Below are 16,278 nucleotides of genomic sequence, written 5' to 3'. Positions count from 1 at the left end.
TGAATGCAAAAACTAAAAATCAATTAAACTTTTTTTAAAAAAGCACCTGGTGAGAACTTTTAAATTTGTAAGAAAACGTGATTTGGGGGAAAATAATCCTTGCATTTGATAAAGTGCCTCATCAGTGTTAAAACATTTCAAAGGGTAGTGTCTGCATTTGTATACGGATGGGTTGGCCAATTTGAACAGAGTAATGTTGCACAAACTGCCCTGATGAGAATGACTTGGTCAGAATAATTTAGTCACTCAATACACGATGGTCACTACACTTTAAAGTATATTCTGTGAAGCGCTTTGTGATGTCTCTTAAAGATGTGATTAAGTGATGTATCAAATGCAACGATTATTTTTATTCTAACCAATTTATGTGAGGAATATGTTGGTGAGATTTTTGAAAAAAAAACAAGATTTCATTTATAGAGCGCCTTTCACGTCGGGAGGACGTGAAATAATTGAATAATAATTGAATAATTCAATTGAACGTTGAATAATAATATACATTTGATATAGCACCTCATAATGTCTTCTAGAGGTCTCAAAGTACTTCACAGAATATACTGTAAAGTAAATTAACCATATACTTGTGGGCAAAATGTCCACTAATAATAATAATAATCCTTGCATTTGATATAGCGCTTTTCACGTCGGGAGGACGTCCCAAAGCACTTCACAGAACACACTGTAAAGTGAATTGACTGTATATTTGTGGGCGAACGCGGCAGCCAATTGCGCACAGCAATGTCCCACAAACAGTCGGGGATTGAAAATGACCAATTTATTATTGTTTTTGGTGTTGGAGGGATTATTATTAGGCTCTGTGTGGAGTAAGGAAACTTGCCCAAGGTTTCGCCCTCTGCCTGGAATTGAACTCAGGTCTCTCACTTGCAAAGCGAGTGCTCTAACCACTGAGCTACAGGACTCCACAAATATAACTATACCTAATGAAAGGTAATCTAAGAATTAATTAACCCTTTTTAGTTGCACTGCCTATGCTTGTAAACCCTTCAACATCCGTGTTGTCGGCTGCTGGTGGTGTTGGCGGCTGGCGTCTGGTGTTGGCGTCTGGTGTTGGCGGCTGGTGTTGGCGGCTGGTGTTGGCGGCTGGCGTCTGGTGTTGGCGGCTGGTGTTGGCGGCTGGCGTCTGGTGTTGGCGGCTGGCGTTTGGTGTTGGCGGCTGGCGTCTGGTGTTAGCGTCTGGTGTTGGCGGCTGGTGTCTGGTGTTGGCGGCTGGTGTCTGGTGTTGGCGGCTGGTGTTGGCGGCAGGTGTCTGGTGTTGGCGTCTGGTGTTGGCGGTTGGTGTCTGTGTTGGCGGCTGGTGTCTGTGTTGGCGGCTGGTGTTGGCGGTTGGCGACTGGTGTTGGCGGCTGGTGTCTGGTGTTGGCGGCTGGTGTCTGGTGTTGGCGGCTGGTGTCTGGTGTTGGCGGCTGGTGTCTGGTGTTGGCGGCTGGTGTTGGCGGCTGGTGTCTGGTGTTGGCGGCTGGTGTCTGGTGTTGGCGGCTGGTGTCTGGTGTTGGCGGCTGGTGTCTGGTGTTGGCGGCTGGTGTCTGGTGTTGGCGGCTGGTGTCTGGTGTTGGCGGCTGGTGTCTGGTGTTGGCGGCTGGTGTCTGGTGTTGGCGGCTGGTGTCTGGTGTTGGCGGCTGGTGTCTGGTGTTGGCGGCTGGTGTCTGGTGTTGGCGGCTGGTGTCTTGGCGGCTGGTGTCTGGTGTTGGCGGCTGGTGTCTGGTGTTGGCGGCTGGTGTCTGGTGTTGGCGGCTGGTGTCTGGTGTTGGCGGCTGGTGTCTGGTGTTGGCGGCTGGTGTCTGGTGTTGGCGGCTGGTGTCTGGTGTTGGCGGCTGGTGTCTGGTGTTGGCGGCTGGTGTCTGGTGTTGGCGGCTGGTGTCTGGTGTTGGCGGCTGGTGTCTGGTGTTGGCGGCTGGGTCTGGTGTTGGCGGCTGGTGTTGGCGGCTGGTGTCTGTGTTGGCGGCTGGTGTCTGGTGTTGGCGGCTGGTGTCTGTGTTGGTGGTGTCTGTGTTGGCGGCTGGTGTCTGGTGTTGGCGGCTGGTGTCTGTGTTGGTGGTGTCTGTGTTGGCGGCTGGTGTCTGGTGTTGGCGGCTGGTGTCTGTGTTGGTGGTGTCTGGTGTTGGCGGCTGGTGTCTGTGTTGGTGGTGTCTGGTGTTGGCGGCTGGTGTCTGGTGTTGGCGGCTGGTGTCTGGTGTTGGCGGCTGGTGTCTGGTGTTGGCGGCTGGTGTTGGCGGCTGGTGTCTGTGTTGGTGGTGTCTGGTGTTGGCGGCTGGTGTCTGTGTTGGTGGTGTCTGTGTTGGCGGCTGGTGTCTGTGTTGGTGGTGTCTGGTGTTGGCGGCTGGTGTCTGTGTTGGTGGTGTCTGGTGTTGGCGGCTGGTGTCTGGTGTTGGCGGCTGGTGTCTGTGTTGGCGGCTGGTGTCTGTGTTGGTGGTGTCTGGTGTTGGTGTCTGGTGTTGGCGGCTGGTGTCTGGTGTTGGCGGCTGGTATCTGGTGTTGGCGGCTGGTGTCTGGTGTTGGCGGCTGGTGTCTGTGTTGGTGGTGTCTGGTGTTGGCGGCTGATGTCTGTGTTGGTGGTGTCTGGTGTTGGCGGCTGGTGTCTGTGTTGGTGGTGTCTGGTGTTGGCGGCTGATGTCTGTGTAGGTGGTGTCTGGTGTTGGCGGCTGGTGTCTGTGTTGGTGTCTGGTGTTGGCGGCTGGTGTCTGTGTTGGTGTCTGGTGTTGGCGGCTGGTGTCTGTGTTGGTGGTGTCTGGTGTTGGCGGCTGGTGTCTGTGTTGGTGGTGTCTGGTGTTGGCGGCTGGTGTCTGTGTTGGTGTCTGGTGTTGGCGGCTGGTGTCTGTGTTGGTGGTGTCTGGTGTTGGCGGCTGATGTCTGTGTTGGTGGTGTCTGGTGTTGGCGGCTGGTGTCTGTGTTGGTGTCTGTGTTGGTGGTGTCTGGTGTTGGCGGCTGGTGTCTGTGTTGGTGTCTGGTGTTGGCGGCTGGTGTCTGGTGTTGGCGGCTGGTGTCTGTGTTGGTGGTGTCTGGTGTTGGCGGCTGGTGTTGGCGGCTGGTGTCTGTGTTGGTGGTGTCTGGTGTTGGCGGCTGGTGTCTGGCGTTGGTGTCTGGTGTTGGCGGCTGGTGTCTGTGTTGGTGGTGTCTGGTGTTGGCGGCTGGTGTCTGGCATTGGTGTCTGGTGTTGGCGGCTGGTGTCTGTGTTGGTGGTGTCTGGTGTTGGCGGCTGGTGTTGGCGGCTGGTGTCTGTGTTGGTGGTGTCTGGTGTTGGCGGCTGGTGTCTGGCGTTGGTGTCTGGTGTTGGCGCCTGGTGTCTGTGTTGGTGGTGTCTGGCGTTGGTGTCTGTGTTGGTGGTGTCTGTGTTGGTGGTGTCTGTGTTGGTGTCTGTGTTGGTGGTGTCTGGTGTTGGCGGCTGGTGTCTGTGTTGGTGGTGTCTGGCGTTGGTGGTGTCTGTGTTGGTGTCTGTGTTGGTGGTGTCTGGCGTTGGTGTCTGGTGTTGGCGGCTGGTGTCTGTGTTGGTGGTGTCTGTGTTGGTGTCTGGCGTTGGTGTCTGGCGTTGGTGTCTGGTGTTGGCGGCTGGTGTCTGTGTTGGTGGTGTCTGTGTTGGTGTCTGTGTTGGTGGTGTCTGTGTTGGTGGTGTCTGGTGTTGGCGGCTGGTGTCTGTGTTGGTGGTGTCTGTGTTGGTGTCTGTGTTGGTGGTGTCTGGCGTTGGTGTCTGGTGTTGGCGGCTGGTGTCTGTGTTGGTGGTGTCTGTGTTGGTGTCTGTGTTGGTGGTGTCTGTGTTGGTGGTGTCTGGTGTTGGCGCCTGGTGTCTGTGTTGGTGGTGTCTGGCGTTGGTGTCTGTGTTGGTGGTGTCTGTGTTGGTGGTGTCTGTGTTGGTGGTGTCTGGCGTTGGTGTCTGTGTTGGTGGTGTCTGTGTTGGTGTCTGTGTTGGTGGTGTCTGTGTTGGTGTCTGTGTTGGTGGTGTCTGTGTTGGTGGTGTCTGGCGTTGGTGTCTGTGTTGGTGGTGTCTGTGTTGGTGTCTGGCGTTGGTGTCTGTGTTGGTGGTGTCTGTGTTGGTGTCTGGCGTTGGTGTCTATGTTGGTGGTGTCTGTGTTGGTGTCTGTGTTGGTGGTGTCTGTGTTGGTGGTGTCTGTGTTGGTGGTGTCTGGCGTTGGTGTCTGTGTTGGTGGTGTCTGTGTTGGTGGTGTCTGTGTTGGTGGTGTCTGTGTTGGTGTCTGTGTTGGTGGTGTCTGTGTTGGTGGTGTCTGTGTTGGTGTCTGGTGTCTGTGTTGGTGTCTGTGTTGGTGGTGTCTGTGTTGGTGGTGTCTGTGTTGGTGTCTGTGTTGGTGGTGTCTGTGTTGGTGGTGTCTGGCGTTGGTGTCTGTGTTGGTGGTGTCTGTGTTGGTGGTGTCTGTGTTGGTGGTGTCTGGCGTTGGTGTCTGTGTTGGTGGTGTCTGTGTTGGTGGTGTCTGTGTTGGTGGTGTCTGGTGTTGGTGGTGTCTGGTGTTGGTGGTGTCTGTGTTGGTGGTGTCTGTGTTGGTGGTGTCTGTGGTGGTGTCTGTGTTGGTGGTGTCTGTGTTGGTGGTGTCTGTGTTGGTGGTGTCTGTGTTAGTGGTGTCTGTGTTGGTGGTGTCTGTGTTGGTGGTGTCTGTGTTGGTGGTGTCTGTGTTGGTGGTGTCTGGTGTTGGTGGTGTCTGTGTTGGTGGTGTCTGTGTTGGTGGTGTCTGGCGTTGGTGTCTGTGTTGGTGGTGTCTGTGTTGGTGTCTGTGTTGGTGGTGTCTGGTGTTGGTGGTGTCTGTGTTGGTGGTGTCTGTGTTGGTGTCTGTGTTGGTGGTGTCTGTGTTGGTGGTGTCTGTGTTGGTGGTGTCTGTGTTGGTGGTGTCTGTGTTGGTGGTGTCTGTGTTGGTGGTGTCTGTGTTGGTGTGTCTGTGTTGGTGGTGTCTGTGTTGGTGGTGTCTGTGTTGGTGGTGTCTGTGTTGGGGTGTCTGTGTTGGTGGTGTCTGGTGTGTGTGTTGGTGTCTGTGTTGGTGGTGTCTGTGTTGGTGGTGTCTGTGTTGGTGGTGTCTGTGTTGGTGGTGTGTGGTGTTGGTGGTGTCTGTGTTGGTGGTGTCTGTGTTGGTGGTGTCTGTGTTGGTGTCTGTGTTGGTGGTGTGTGGCGTTGGTGTCTGTGTTGGTGGTGTCTGTGTTGGTGGTGTCTGGTGTCTGTGTGTGGTGTCTGTGTTGGTGTCTGTGTTGGTGGTGTCTGTGTTGGTGGTGTCTGGTGTTGGTGGTGGTGTCTGTGTGGTGTCTGGTGGTGGTGTCTGTGTTGGTGGTGTCTGTGTTGGTGGTGTCTGTGTTGGTGGTGTCTGTGTTGGTGGTGTCTGGTGTTGGTGGTGTCTGTGTTGGTGTCTGTGTTGGTGGTGTCTGGTGTTGGTGGTGTCTGGTGTTGGTGGTGTCTGTGTTGGTGGTGTCTGTGTTGGTGGTGTCTGTGTTGGTGGTGTCTGTGTTGGTGGTGTCTGTGTTGGTGGTGTCTGTGTTGGTGGTGTCTGGTGTTGGTGGTGTCTGTGTTGGTGGTGTCTGTGTGGTGTGTCTGTGTTGGTGGTGTCTGTGTTGGTGGTGTCTGTGTTGGTGGTGTCTGGTGTGTTTGGTGGTGTCTGTGTTGGTGGTGTCTGTGTTGGTGGTGTCTGTGGTGGTGTCTGTGTTGGTGGTGTCTGTGTTGGTGGTGTCTGGCGTTGGTGTCTGTGTTGGTGGTGTCTGTGTTGGTGGTGTCTGTGTTGGTGGTGTCTGTGTTGGTGTCTGTGTTGGTGTCTGTGTTGGTGGTGTGTGGTGTCTGTGTTGGTGGTGTCTGTGTTGGTGGTGTCTGGTGTTGGTGGTGTCTGGTGTTGGTGGTGTCTGTGTTGGTGGTGTCTGTGTTGGTGGTGTCTGTGTTGGTGGTGTCTGTGTTGGTGTCTGGTGTCTGTGTTGGTGGTGTGTGGTGTTGGTGGTGTCTGTGTTGGTGTCTGTGTTGGTGGTGTCTGTGTTGGTGGTGTCTGGCGTTGGTGTCTGTGTTGGTGGTGTCTGTGTTGGTGGTGTCTGTGTTGGTGTCTGTGTTGGTGGTGTCTGTGTTGGTGTCTGTGTTGGTGGTGTCTGGTGTTGGTGGTGTCTGTGTTGGTGGTGTCTGTGTTGGTGGTGTTGTGTTGGTGTTTGTGTTGTGTCTGTGTTGGTGGTGTCTGTGTTGGTGGTGTCTGTGTTGGTGGTGTCTGTGTTGGTGGTGTCTGTGTTGGTGGTGTCTGTGTTGGTGGTGTCTGTGTTGGTGGTGTCTGTGTTGGTGGTGTCTGTGTTGGTGGTGTCTGGTGTTGGTGGTGTCTGTGTTGGTGGTGTCTGTGTTGGTGGTGTCTGTGTTGGTGGTGTCTGTGTTGGTGGTGTCTGGCGTTGGTGTCTGTGTTGGTGGTGTCTGTGTTGGTGGTGTCTGTGTTGGTGGTGTCTGGTGTTGGTGGTGTCTGTGTTGGTGGTGTCTGTGTTGGTGTCTGTGTTGGTGGTGTCTGTGTTGGTGGTGTCTGGCGTTGGTGTCTGTGTTGGTGGTGTCTGTGTTGGTGGTGTATTCTAAAAGCTCCAGTTATCGATGCCACGTGAAGCTTCTGTAAATACACGTTGCGCCAATTGCGCATCCTGCTCCGCGCATCCTACTCCGAGCTGTTACCTCTTGCCGCACGCGGCCTCTTCTTGTTGTGTGCGTCACTCTCCACGTGGTCCAATCGGCGCGGGGGGCGCGGCTGTGGAGGCGGCGTGGACCAATGAGTTTGGGAGATTGGTGATTGACAGCGGATGCCACCAATGAGCGCTCGCCGCGTGCTGGCGCCAACGCTGACTTGGTGACCCGCCCCCCGAAGCCCGGTACAGCGGCGCCGGCAGCAGCACGAGCCCCGGACACGGACGCAGCGGCCCCGCCAGCTTTAGCACTCGGTCAGTTCCCGCTGTCACCTCACGTTCCCGAGCCGACTGCTGCTGTCCCGCCTGAGGCCTTGCCCAGCCCGGGGAGCCGGGTGTGAAGCCGCCCGCCCCGCGGCCCCGGCTTGTGACCTCGCGCAGTGAGGCTGAGTCGGCGTCGGGGCCCAGACTGTCTGTATCCATCTGAAGCCTTTCATGTAAAAGGGGCAGATCGTTGCAGTGATGGCTTCTTCCTGTCTCTTACCTCTGTTTATGTGTGTGTCTGTCTCTCTGTATGTGTGTATCTGTGTGTGTATGTGTGTCTCTCTCTGTTTGTCTGTCTCTGTGTGTGTCACTGTCACTCTGTCTCTTTTTTGGGGTGGGAGGGGGTTATTAATGTAAATAGTGAAACTTTACACCAGTTAAGATCAGTTACCCTCACCTCCCCCTCCCCCCAAAAAAGCACAAAAAGCTGTTAGAAGTTTTGAACAGAATGTTAGGATTAGTTGGTAAACTGCAAAATTTACAATGTCTTTTTAAAAGAATAAATAAATATCTGTTTAAAGAAAACATTACTATAATAAACCATTTCCTTGTCATATTAGGGAGGGGAGTTGGGATTACACGCTCTTTAAACTGAATGTTATGGATTTGAATTGAACTCCTTTTTATGCACAAATTCTAGGATTTATCATATATAGAGATACTCACACACAAGTTCAGCTTTTGACCCTTTAATTACATGTATCACATATGTTGCATCATACTTTAGCACAAGGCTACAGTATTACTTCAAACCTTAACCTGCCAGTAATTTCACTCATTGGCATATTAAGATACTTAAGATCTGTTTCTTTCTTCTGCAGGTGAACCGTTTCCAATGGCGAATAGGATGCATCTGTCATTCTGGGCACTGTTGTGCTTCACCCTGACACTCTTCCTCTCACACACAGGTGTGTTCTCATTTCTACACTTGACTGAACTTTGTAATGTAAACCCATCCGCTGGAGCTCCATCCCGCAGTCCCTCCGCCTTGCCACTTGCCTGTTTCAAGATCCGTCTCAAGACCCTCCTCTTCGACCGTGCCTTCGGTCACCCTCCATTTTTACCCTGCCCGCCATCCTCCCCGATCCTGACTCCGAGTTCGGCTCCGAAACACTGATTGCGTAGCGTCTTGGGACATCCTCCCGACGTGAAAGGCGCTATACAAATGTAATTTTGTTGTTGTTAATGCTATCTACTTGTCTAGTGGACCCTGCTGGAATGTGATGGTATGTTGGTGATGGTTTGTCACCTTTCTATACAACTGTATAACTCTGCTCTCCTGTTGTATAGATTCAGTGGCCGTGATGTCTGTTGACTTGGGTAGTGATTGGCTGAAAATTGCCATTGTGAAGCCAGGAGTACCCATGGAGATTGTATTAAACAAGTATGTACACTAGTGATTCAGTGTGACCTGTGACTGTGTGGCTGTCTATCTGTGTTATGTGTGTGGCGGGAGGGATTTGTAATAATTCCTTATCTTTTGGTTGCTGCAGAGAATCAAGACGGAAAACTCCTGTTGCTGTGTCTCTGAAAGAAAACGAGCGTCTGTTTGGAGACAGTGCGGTTGCAATGGTAACGTTTAATGCATTTTGGATACAGAATTTACCAAACAAAGATTTAATTGAATATATAAAGCTTCAGTTATTTTTTATTTATAACGAGAACAACAACTTGCATTTATAAAGCGCCCTTCATGCTGGACGGTGTCTCGAAGAGCTTATAATTTTCTGATAGGTTGATGGGTGTCATCAGCCCACTCCATGTGGAGTCCTGTAGCTCAGTGGTTAGAGCACTCGCTTTACAAGTGAGACACCTGGGTTCAATTCCAGGCAGAGGGCGAAACCTTGGGCAAGTTTCCTTACTCCACACAGAGCCTAATAATAACCATCCAAAACAAAACAATAATAAATTGGTCATTTTCAATCCATGACTGTTTGTGGGACATTGCTGTGCGCAATTGGCTGCCGCGTATCGCCCACAAATATACGGTCAATTCACTTTACAGTCTATTCTGTGAAGCGCTTTGAGATGTCTAGAAGACGTGAAAAGCGCAATATCAAATGCAAGGATTATTATTATAAGTGTTCACCTGTTTGGCAGGTGCAGACATCAAAGCGTGCAGGTTATATTTCCTACTCCAACTGGATGCCTTGTGAGGGGCAGGGAGCTCTGGGGAGTGGTTAAAAATGAGGGTGATCAAAGGCACGGTTGAAGAGTAGGGTTCTTGAAACACTCCCCAGAGCTTACTTCATCCAGCAGCATATTGGTTAGAGCACTCGCCTTGCAAAGGAGAGGACCTGGGTTTGATTCCTGGTCAGGGCGAAACGTTAGGTAAGTTTTCTCATTGCACACACCTCTGTTCCCATCAGTAAATAGGAACCCATTGTTAGTTAATTGGTGGATTGCTTTTCCGGGGGTAATAATCTCTTCATAAATAATAATAGTAATTTGGTCACTCAATCCATGACTGTTTGTGGAACACTGCTGTGCACAATAGGCTCCCGCGTATCACCCACAAAATACACAGTCACTGCACTTTACAGTATATTCTGTGAAGTGCTTTGAGACATCTCAAAGACGTGATAAGGCACTATATCAAATGCAAGGATTATTATTATATTTAAAAACTTGTTCTCTGCAGTCAGTGAAGAACCCCAAAGTGGTGGTGCGTTACCTGCAGGACCTGTTGGGGAAGCAGCTGGAAAACCCACAGGTGGCGCTTTACAGGAAACACTTCCCTGAGCACGAGCTGATAGCAGACGAGAGACGAGGCACTGTTCTCTTCAAACTCTCAGAGTGAGTATTCCTTGTGCCCGAGCTTTCCCAGACCCTTTTCTGTCACGGTGATGATCACGTACTCAAAATGCTTTGAAACATCCTCCCAATGTGAAAGCTGTTATATCAATGTAAATTGTATGTTCAAAGCAACACTCCATGACGACTTATCAGATCTGCCTTGTGTTGATCTGGCTTATTTGATCTTTATCTCTGCTGTAACAGTATTTAAATGCAGTAATTTGCACCTCATGTTTGTGCAGGTATGAAATGTGCTGGAGTTTTTCACGGGGAAGGCTTGGGGAAAAGGAAGGCAAATCATGTCTAACAAACCTAATAAAGTTTTTTGATGAGGGTAACGGAGAGGGTGGATGAAGGTAGTTTATATGGATTTTCAAAAGGTGTTTGATAAAGTGCCACATAAGGGACTTGTAAGCAAAATAGAAGCCCCCGGCATTAAAGGGACAGTGGCAGCGGATACAGAACTGGATGGGAGACAGAGAGCAGAGAGTGATGGTGAACGGCTGTTTTTCTGACTGGAGGGAAGTGTGCAGTGGTGACCCCCAGGGGGCAGTACTGGGACCACTGCTGTTTTTGATCTATATAAATGACCTGGACTTGGGTATAGGGAGGACAATTCCCAAGTGTGCTGATGATACTAAGCTGGAAAAGTAGTAGACGAGGAGGATAGTATCAGACTGCAAATGGATATAAACAGACTGGTAACATGGGCAGACACGGGGCAGATGAAGTTTAATGTGGAGAAATGCAAAGTGATGCATTTTGGGAGGAAGAATGAGGAGAGGCAATATAAGCTGATGGTACAATCTTATTGTGGGTGAAGGAACAGAGAGACCGGGGGGTCATATAAGTAAATCTTTGAAGAAGTCAAGTAGATAAAGCTGCTTTTTTTTAAAAAAAAGCATACGGGATACTAAGCTTTATGAATAGGGGCATAGAATACAAAAATCAGGAAGTTTATGATAAACCTTTATAAAAGCACTGGTTAGGCCTCAGCTAATTCTGTTCAGTTCTGGGCACTATACTTTAGGAAGGATGTCAAGGCATTGGAACAACAACAAGATTCCATTTATAAAGCGCCTTTCACGTCAGGAGGACGTCACATTGGAAGCGGTGCAATGGAGGTTTACCAGGAATGAGGAACTTCAGTTATCTGGAGAGGCTAGAGAAGTTAGGATTATTTTCCTTGGAGCAGAGAAGACTAAGACGAGACTTAATAGAAGTCTTCAAAATTCTGAGGGGATCCGATAGAGTGAACAAGGAGAAATTATTTCCGCTGGCGGGTGGGTTGGTAACCCGAGGACACCAATTTTAAAATAGTTGTTAAAAGAAACAGAGGGGAGGAGAGGAATTTTTTTTTCACACAACGATTTCTTAGGATCTAGAATGCATTGCCTGAAAGGCTAGTGGAAGCCGATTCAATAACAACTTTTAAGAGAGAAGTACATAATTATTTGGGGAGAACAAGTTTGCAGCGCTATGGGGAGAGAGTGGGGGGTGGGGTTGATCAGGGCTATGGGGAGAGCGGGGGAGGGGGGTTGATCAGGGCTATGGGGAGAGCGGGGGAGTGGGGTTGATCAGGGCTATGGGGAGAGAGCGGGGGAGTGGGGTTGATCAGGGCTATGGGGAGAGAGTGGGGGAGTGGGGTTGATTTGGAAGCTCTTTTCAAAGAGCGGCACAGACACAATGGACTGAATGGCCTCCTTCTGTGCTGTATGATTCTATGATTTACCTTGGGTGGAGGTGAGGGCGGGTTGAATTTGCACTCTGTTCTAACACACTGTACTACTTGGTCCTCTGAAGATTTAACTGTTTGTTTGTTTTTGTTTGTTTGTTTGTAGGGAGCTAAAGTATTCCCCTGAGGAGCTTGTAGGAATGATGCTGAACTACTCCAGATCCCTGGCTCAGGAGTTTGCAGGTTGACTTGAGTTTTTTATTTAAATCATTTTTATCTTTTATTTCTGTTGTCATAAAGCTAGTGTTGGGTTTGATGGTATTTGTCTTTGTGTAGCGTGATGGAGCATAAGGTGCATTGTAAAATTGTGGAGTCCTGTAGCTACAATGACAACAACTTCCATTGACAACAACTTCCATTTATATAACGCCTGTCATGCAATAACAACAACAAGATTGCATTTATAAAGCGCCTTTCACGTCGGGAGGACGTCCCAAGGCGCTGGACAGTTGGGTTGGGACCCGAGCAGGGAGGAAATGGTCAGGGTGAAGGGAGGGAGCGAGGAGGGGGTAGAGAGTTGAGAGGGATTTGAAAACGAATGTCAGGATCTTGAAATCGATTCATTCGGAGATAGGGAGCCAGTGGAGCCTGGCTAGAACTGGTGTGATGGGGATACAGAGTTTAGTACGGGTGAGTATGTGTGCGGATCCTGTGCATCGTGGAGCTAGGGAGACTGGCAAAGAGGGCATTTGAGAAGTCCAGTCGGGAGTTGATGAACGTATGGACGAGTGTTTCGGCTACGTCTAGGGTAAGGTATGGTCAGAGGCGGGCAATGTGGTGGAGGTGGAGGAAGATGTTCCTGGTCAGGGACTGGATGTGGGGAAGGAATGCCAGGTGTGAGTTGAACCTGATGCCGAGGTTGTGCACTGGTGGAGTCCTTTAGCTTAGTGGTTAGACCACTCGCCTTGCACGCGTGAAGATCTGGGTACGATTCCCGGGCAGGGAGAATGGTTGGGCAGATTTCCTTACTCCAAACGCCTCTGTTTTCCTAGCAGTAAGCAGGAACCTAGTTGTTAGTCGATTGGCAGATCGCTTTTCCGAGGGTAATAACCCCTTATAAGCATGTGGTCGTTTCAATTCACAACTCTGCGTGGGATTTAGCTGTATGCAATTGGCTGCTGCGTTTCGCCCACAAAATATACAGTCAATTCAATTTACAGTATATTCTGTGAAGCGCTTTGAGATGTCTCTATATCAAATGCAAGGATTATTATTCAATTTTTTTTGATTCCTACTCAAACTGCCTTTCAGAGCAGCCAATTAAGGACTTGGTGATTACGGTGCCTGTGTATTTTAATCAGGCAGAGAGAAGGGCAGTCTTGCAGGCTGCCCATATTGCTGGCCTCAAGGTCCTTCAACTCATCAATGATAACACAGCAGTGGCCCTGAACTACGGGGTCTTCAGGAGGAAGGATATCAACAGCACGGCCCAGGTACTGAGTCCTGCAGCATTGATCTCCAGCCAGCTTCTGTTTCTTGAGGTTCAGATGAGATTGTTTGTGTCCTGACGATTGTGCCGGTCTCCCCATTGTTGAATGTTTCTCTTGCAGACGGTTATGTTTTATGACATGGGCTCCAGCAGCACCACAGCTACCATCATCATCTATCAGACTGTCAAGACCAAGGACTCGGGGACACAGCCCCAGCTCCACGTTCGGGGAGTTGGGTAAGTTCCTCTCCTCTTGCTCAGAGTCTCTGGGTTTCATTTAAGCTGCTGAGTGGTCTATTAATTCAGTAGTTTTCACTTGCCAGCTGAGAGCTGTCTCGATCTGACTCGAGTCGGGTCCCAGTGAGGAGGGGGCTGGTTTGAAACGCTGCGTGGTTTAATCCTGTCACTGAGGTGACTACCGAGGTCAGAAGGTGGTGCTCTCTCGAAGGCCGGGGCAACTCTATGTAGCTTTTTATTTTAATTTGATGTGTTTTTAAATCAACTATGAAAACTGTGGTGTCACTACTGCTCTGCAGTGGTTATTTTTCCTCCTCACATTTTATATTTTTTGTTCAAACTGAAATTACAATCCCACGCATCGTAATAAGAACATAAGCATTTGTTGGCAAAAGAAGACTAAGGTTCATCTAGCTTAGCTATTCAGGACAATGGTCATTGATTGCGGCCACTGAAGCGCCTTCCTCCGCTTCAAACGCGGTACAAACACCTCCCTCTGCTGCTAACCTGCACACAGTGCACTACGCCTCGGGCTTCTCGCGCGGTTTCCTGTGGGGGAAGTGGACTCTAGTCAAGCATGCATGGCGCGGGGAGTGTTGGGATCGCGGAAGCGGCGAGAATGGGAAATCAACTTCACCCGGGGCCTAACCTGAGCTCCTGCGGACAATTCTTGGTAGTTGCTGTAAACACGCCACCACAGAAGGAGTTGTCCTTACGTGAGAGAGTGGACTTAATCAAAAGCAGTGAGGGCAAAAGTCATAGACCAGAAGCTGTGATCTATGGCACTGGCAGAACACAAGTTGGATGCATTCTCAAAAGGACAGCTTTTGTTTTAAATGAGACAATGCCTTTATTTTAATGAGACTGCAAATTCTGCATTAAGTTAGAGAGGGATATAGTTAAATCCGCGGCAAGTATTCTGAATTTAAATAGGGCTAATTTTGTAGGTATGAGGAAAGATTTAGTTAAATAGACTGGAGAATAAGATTAAGAGGTAAAAATGTAGACCAACAGTGGCAAATATTTAAGGATGTAGTGCAAAATTCTCAGCGGTCGCATATTCCCTTGCGGAATAAGAGTACCACGGAAAGCAATTCATCCGTGGCTAACTAGAGCAGTTAGGGAAAGCATCAAATTAAAAGAAAAGGCTTATAAAACTGCCAAGAAAAGCAGCAAATCTGAAGATTGGGAGAGTTTTAGAAAGCAGCAAAATAAAACTAAAAAACTCATTAAGAGCGAGAAAAAGGAGTATGAGGGTAAGCTCGCTGGGAACATTAAGTCTGATTGTAAAAGTTTTTACAAATATATTAAGAGGAATAGGCTGTGAGGGTAAATGTAGGTCCACTTCAGTCAGAGACGGGAGAAGTTATAATGGGGGACAAGGACATGGCAGAGTCCCTAAATGGGTACTTTGCATCTGTCTTCACCCTAGAAGACACAACAAGTCTGCCAACAATAGGGATGCACCAAAGGGATAAGGACAGGGAGCAACTTAGGAAAATTTTCATTAGTAGAGAATTGTTGCTAGGGAAACTGTTAGCACTAAAAAGTGACAAATCCCCTGGTCCGGATGGTCTGCATCCCAGGGTTTTAAAAGAGGAGCTTATGAGATAGTGGAGGCCTTATGTCTGATCTTCCAAAATTCCTTGGATTCTGGAACAGTCCCCATGGATTGGAAGATCGCAAATGTCACACCATTATTTAAAAAAGGTGGAAAGGAAAAGATGGGAAACTATAGGCCAGTTAGTCTCACATCAGCGATAGGAAAAATTTTAGAATCGTTGATTAAGGATGTGGTAGTGCGGTATTTAGGGCACAATATAATTAGGCCAAGTCAACATGGCTTTACAAAAGGGAAGTCATGTTTGACAAATCTCATAGAGTTTTTTGAGGATATTTCGAGTAAACTAGATAAGGGTGAATCAGTGGATGTGGTCTATTTGGACTTCCAGAAGGCATTCGATAAGGTGCCGCATAAAAGGTTAGTCCAAAAGATAAGGGCCCATGGAATTGGGGGGAGCATATTAACGTGGATTGGGGAATGGTTAACGGGTAGGAAACAAAGAGTAGGGATAAACGGGTCCTTTTCGGATTGGCGGGATGTGACTAGTGGAGTGCCACAAGGATCAGTCCTTGGGCCTCAGCTATTTACCATCTACATCAACGATCTAGATGAGGACATCGAAGTTAATATATCTAAATTCGCGGATGACACAAAACTAGGAGGAAGTGTCAACACAGAGGATGACATTAAAAAAATGCAGCGAGACATAGATAGGTTAGGTGATTGGGCAGGTAGGTGGCAGATGAAGTATAATGTAGGGAAGTGCGAAGTCATCCACCTCGGTAGCAAAAACAGTAGAGCGGGTTATTTTTTAGAAGGGGAGAGATTGGAATGTGTTAGCGTCCAGAGGGACTTGGGTGTCCTTGTACACCAATCACAGAAAGTTAGTCTGCAGGTGCAGCAGCAATTAGGAAGGCGAACGGTATGTTAGCATTCATTATGAAAGGATTAGAGTATAAGAGTAGGGAAGTCTTGCTGCAACTGTATAGGGCCCTGGTGAGACCACACCTGGAATACTGTGTGCAGTTTTGGTCTCCTTATTTAAGGAAGGATGTACTTGCCTTGGAGGGGTGCAGCGTAGATTTACTAGGTTAGTACCAGGGGGGATGAGTTATGAGGATAGGCTGACCAATTTGGGTCTATAATTCTCTAGAATATAGAAGAATTAGAGGGGATCTTATAGAAACCTATAAGATCATCAAAGGGCATGAAAGAGTAGATAGTGGGAGATTGTTTACCCCGGTTGGAGAAACTAAAACCAGGGGTCACAACCTTAAAATCAGAGGCAGCCCTTTCGCACTGAGTTGAGGAAGAACTTCTTCAATCAAAGGGGTGAATGTATGGAACTCACTACCCCAAAGGGCTGTTGACCCTCAGTCCTTGAACATATTCAAGACTGAGATAGAGAGATTTCTTGTTGCAAAAGGAATTAAGGGTTATGGGGATAAGGCAGGGTTATGGTCTTAGCTTAGATTAGAAGATCAGCGGGGCAGGCTTGAAGGGCCGAATGGCCTACTCCTGCTCCTACATGTTATGTATGGTTGTTGAATGTTGATCACCCTTGCCCATTACCAATGCCCTTAACATTACATCAGTGACCTGAATCGCCCGACCTGT

General features: G+C 49.0%; 2 protein-coding genes across 3 annotated transcripts in view; one reads left to right on the top strand and one right to left on the bottom strand.

Moving 5' to 3' along the window:
- Positions 1–964: 964 nt before the first annotated feature.
- Positions 965–7,059, bottom strand: LOC121850760 (sialidase-like). The gene is made up of 2 exons (XM_042343843.1): positions 6,775–7,059; positions 965–1,951 (listed from the first exon to the last, which is right to left on the bottom strand). Exons 1-2 carry the CDS (start codon positions 7,057–7,059, stop codon positions 965–967), a joined length of 1,272 nt encoding a protein of 423 aa, XP_042199777.1.
- The window catches only part of hyou1 (hypoxia up-regulated 1), a 24,433-nt gene continuing 14,974 nt past the window's right edge, over positions 6,820–16,278 (top strand). For both annotated transcript variants that reach the window (XM_042343933.1, XM_042343934.1), the window contains exons 1-8: positions 6,820–6,891; positions 7,722–7,808; positions 8,191–8,284; positions 8,394–8,472; positions 9,542–9,696; positions 11,538–11,614; positions 12,683–12,864; positions 12,982–13,097. In XM_042343933.1, coding sequence (XP_042199867.1) covers positions 7,736–7,808; positions 8,191–8,284; positions 8,394–8,472; positions 9,542–9,696; positions 11,538–11,614; positions 12,683–12,864; positions 12,982–13,097 — 776 coding nt within the window. In that variant the 5' untranslated portion in view covers positions 6,820–6,891; positions 7,722–7,735. The remainder of the gene's footprint in view (positions 6,892–7,721; positions 7,809–8,190; positions 8,285–8,393; positions 8,473–9,541; positions 9,697–11,537; positions 11,615–12,682; positions 12,865–12,981; positions 13,098–16,278) is intronic.

Source organism: Callorhinchus milii, unplaced genomic scaffold, assembly GCF_018977255.1.
Source record: "Callorhinchus milii isolate IMCB2004 unplaced genomic scaffold, IMCB_Cmil_1.0 Scaffold25, whole genome shotgun sequence".
Lineage (NCBI taxonomy): Eukaryota > Metazoa > Chordata > Chondrichthyes > Chimaeriformes > Callorhinchidae > Callorhinchus > Callorhinchus milii.
Note: the sequence above shows the minus strand (reverse complement) of the source record. Positions and strands in the feature narration are given on the sequence as shown.

Coding starts and splice junctions, on each gene's coding strand:
- LOC121850760 (XM_042343843.1), bottom strand. CDS start 7,059: ATGGATACAGACAGTCTGGGCCCCGACGCCGACTCAGCCTCACTGCGC. Junction 1,952..6,774: donor AGCGTTGGCGCCAGCACGCG/GCGAGCGCTCAT, acceptor CCGCCAACACAG/ACACCAGCCGCCAACACCAG.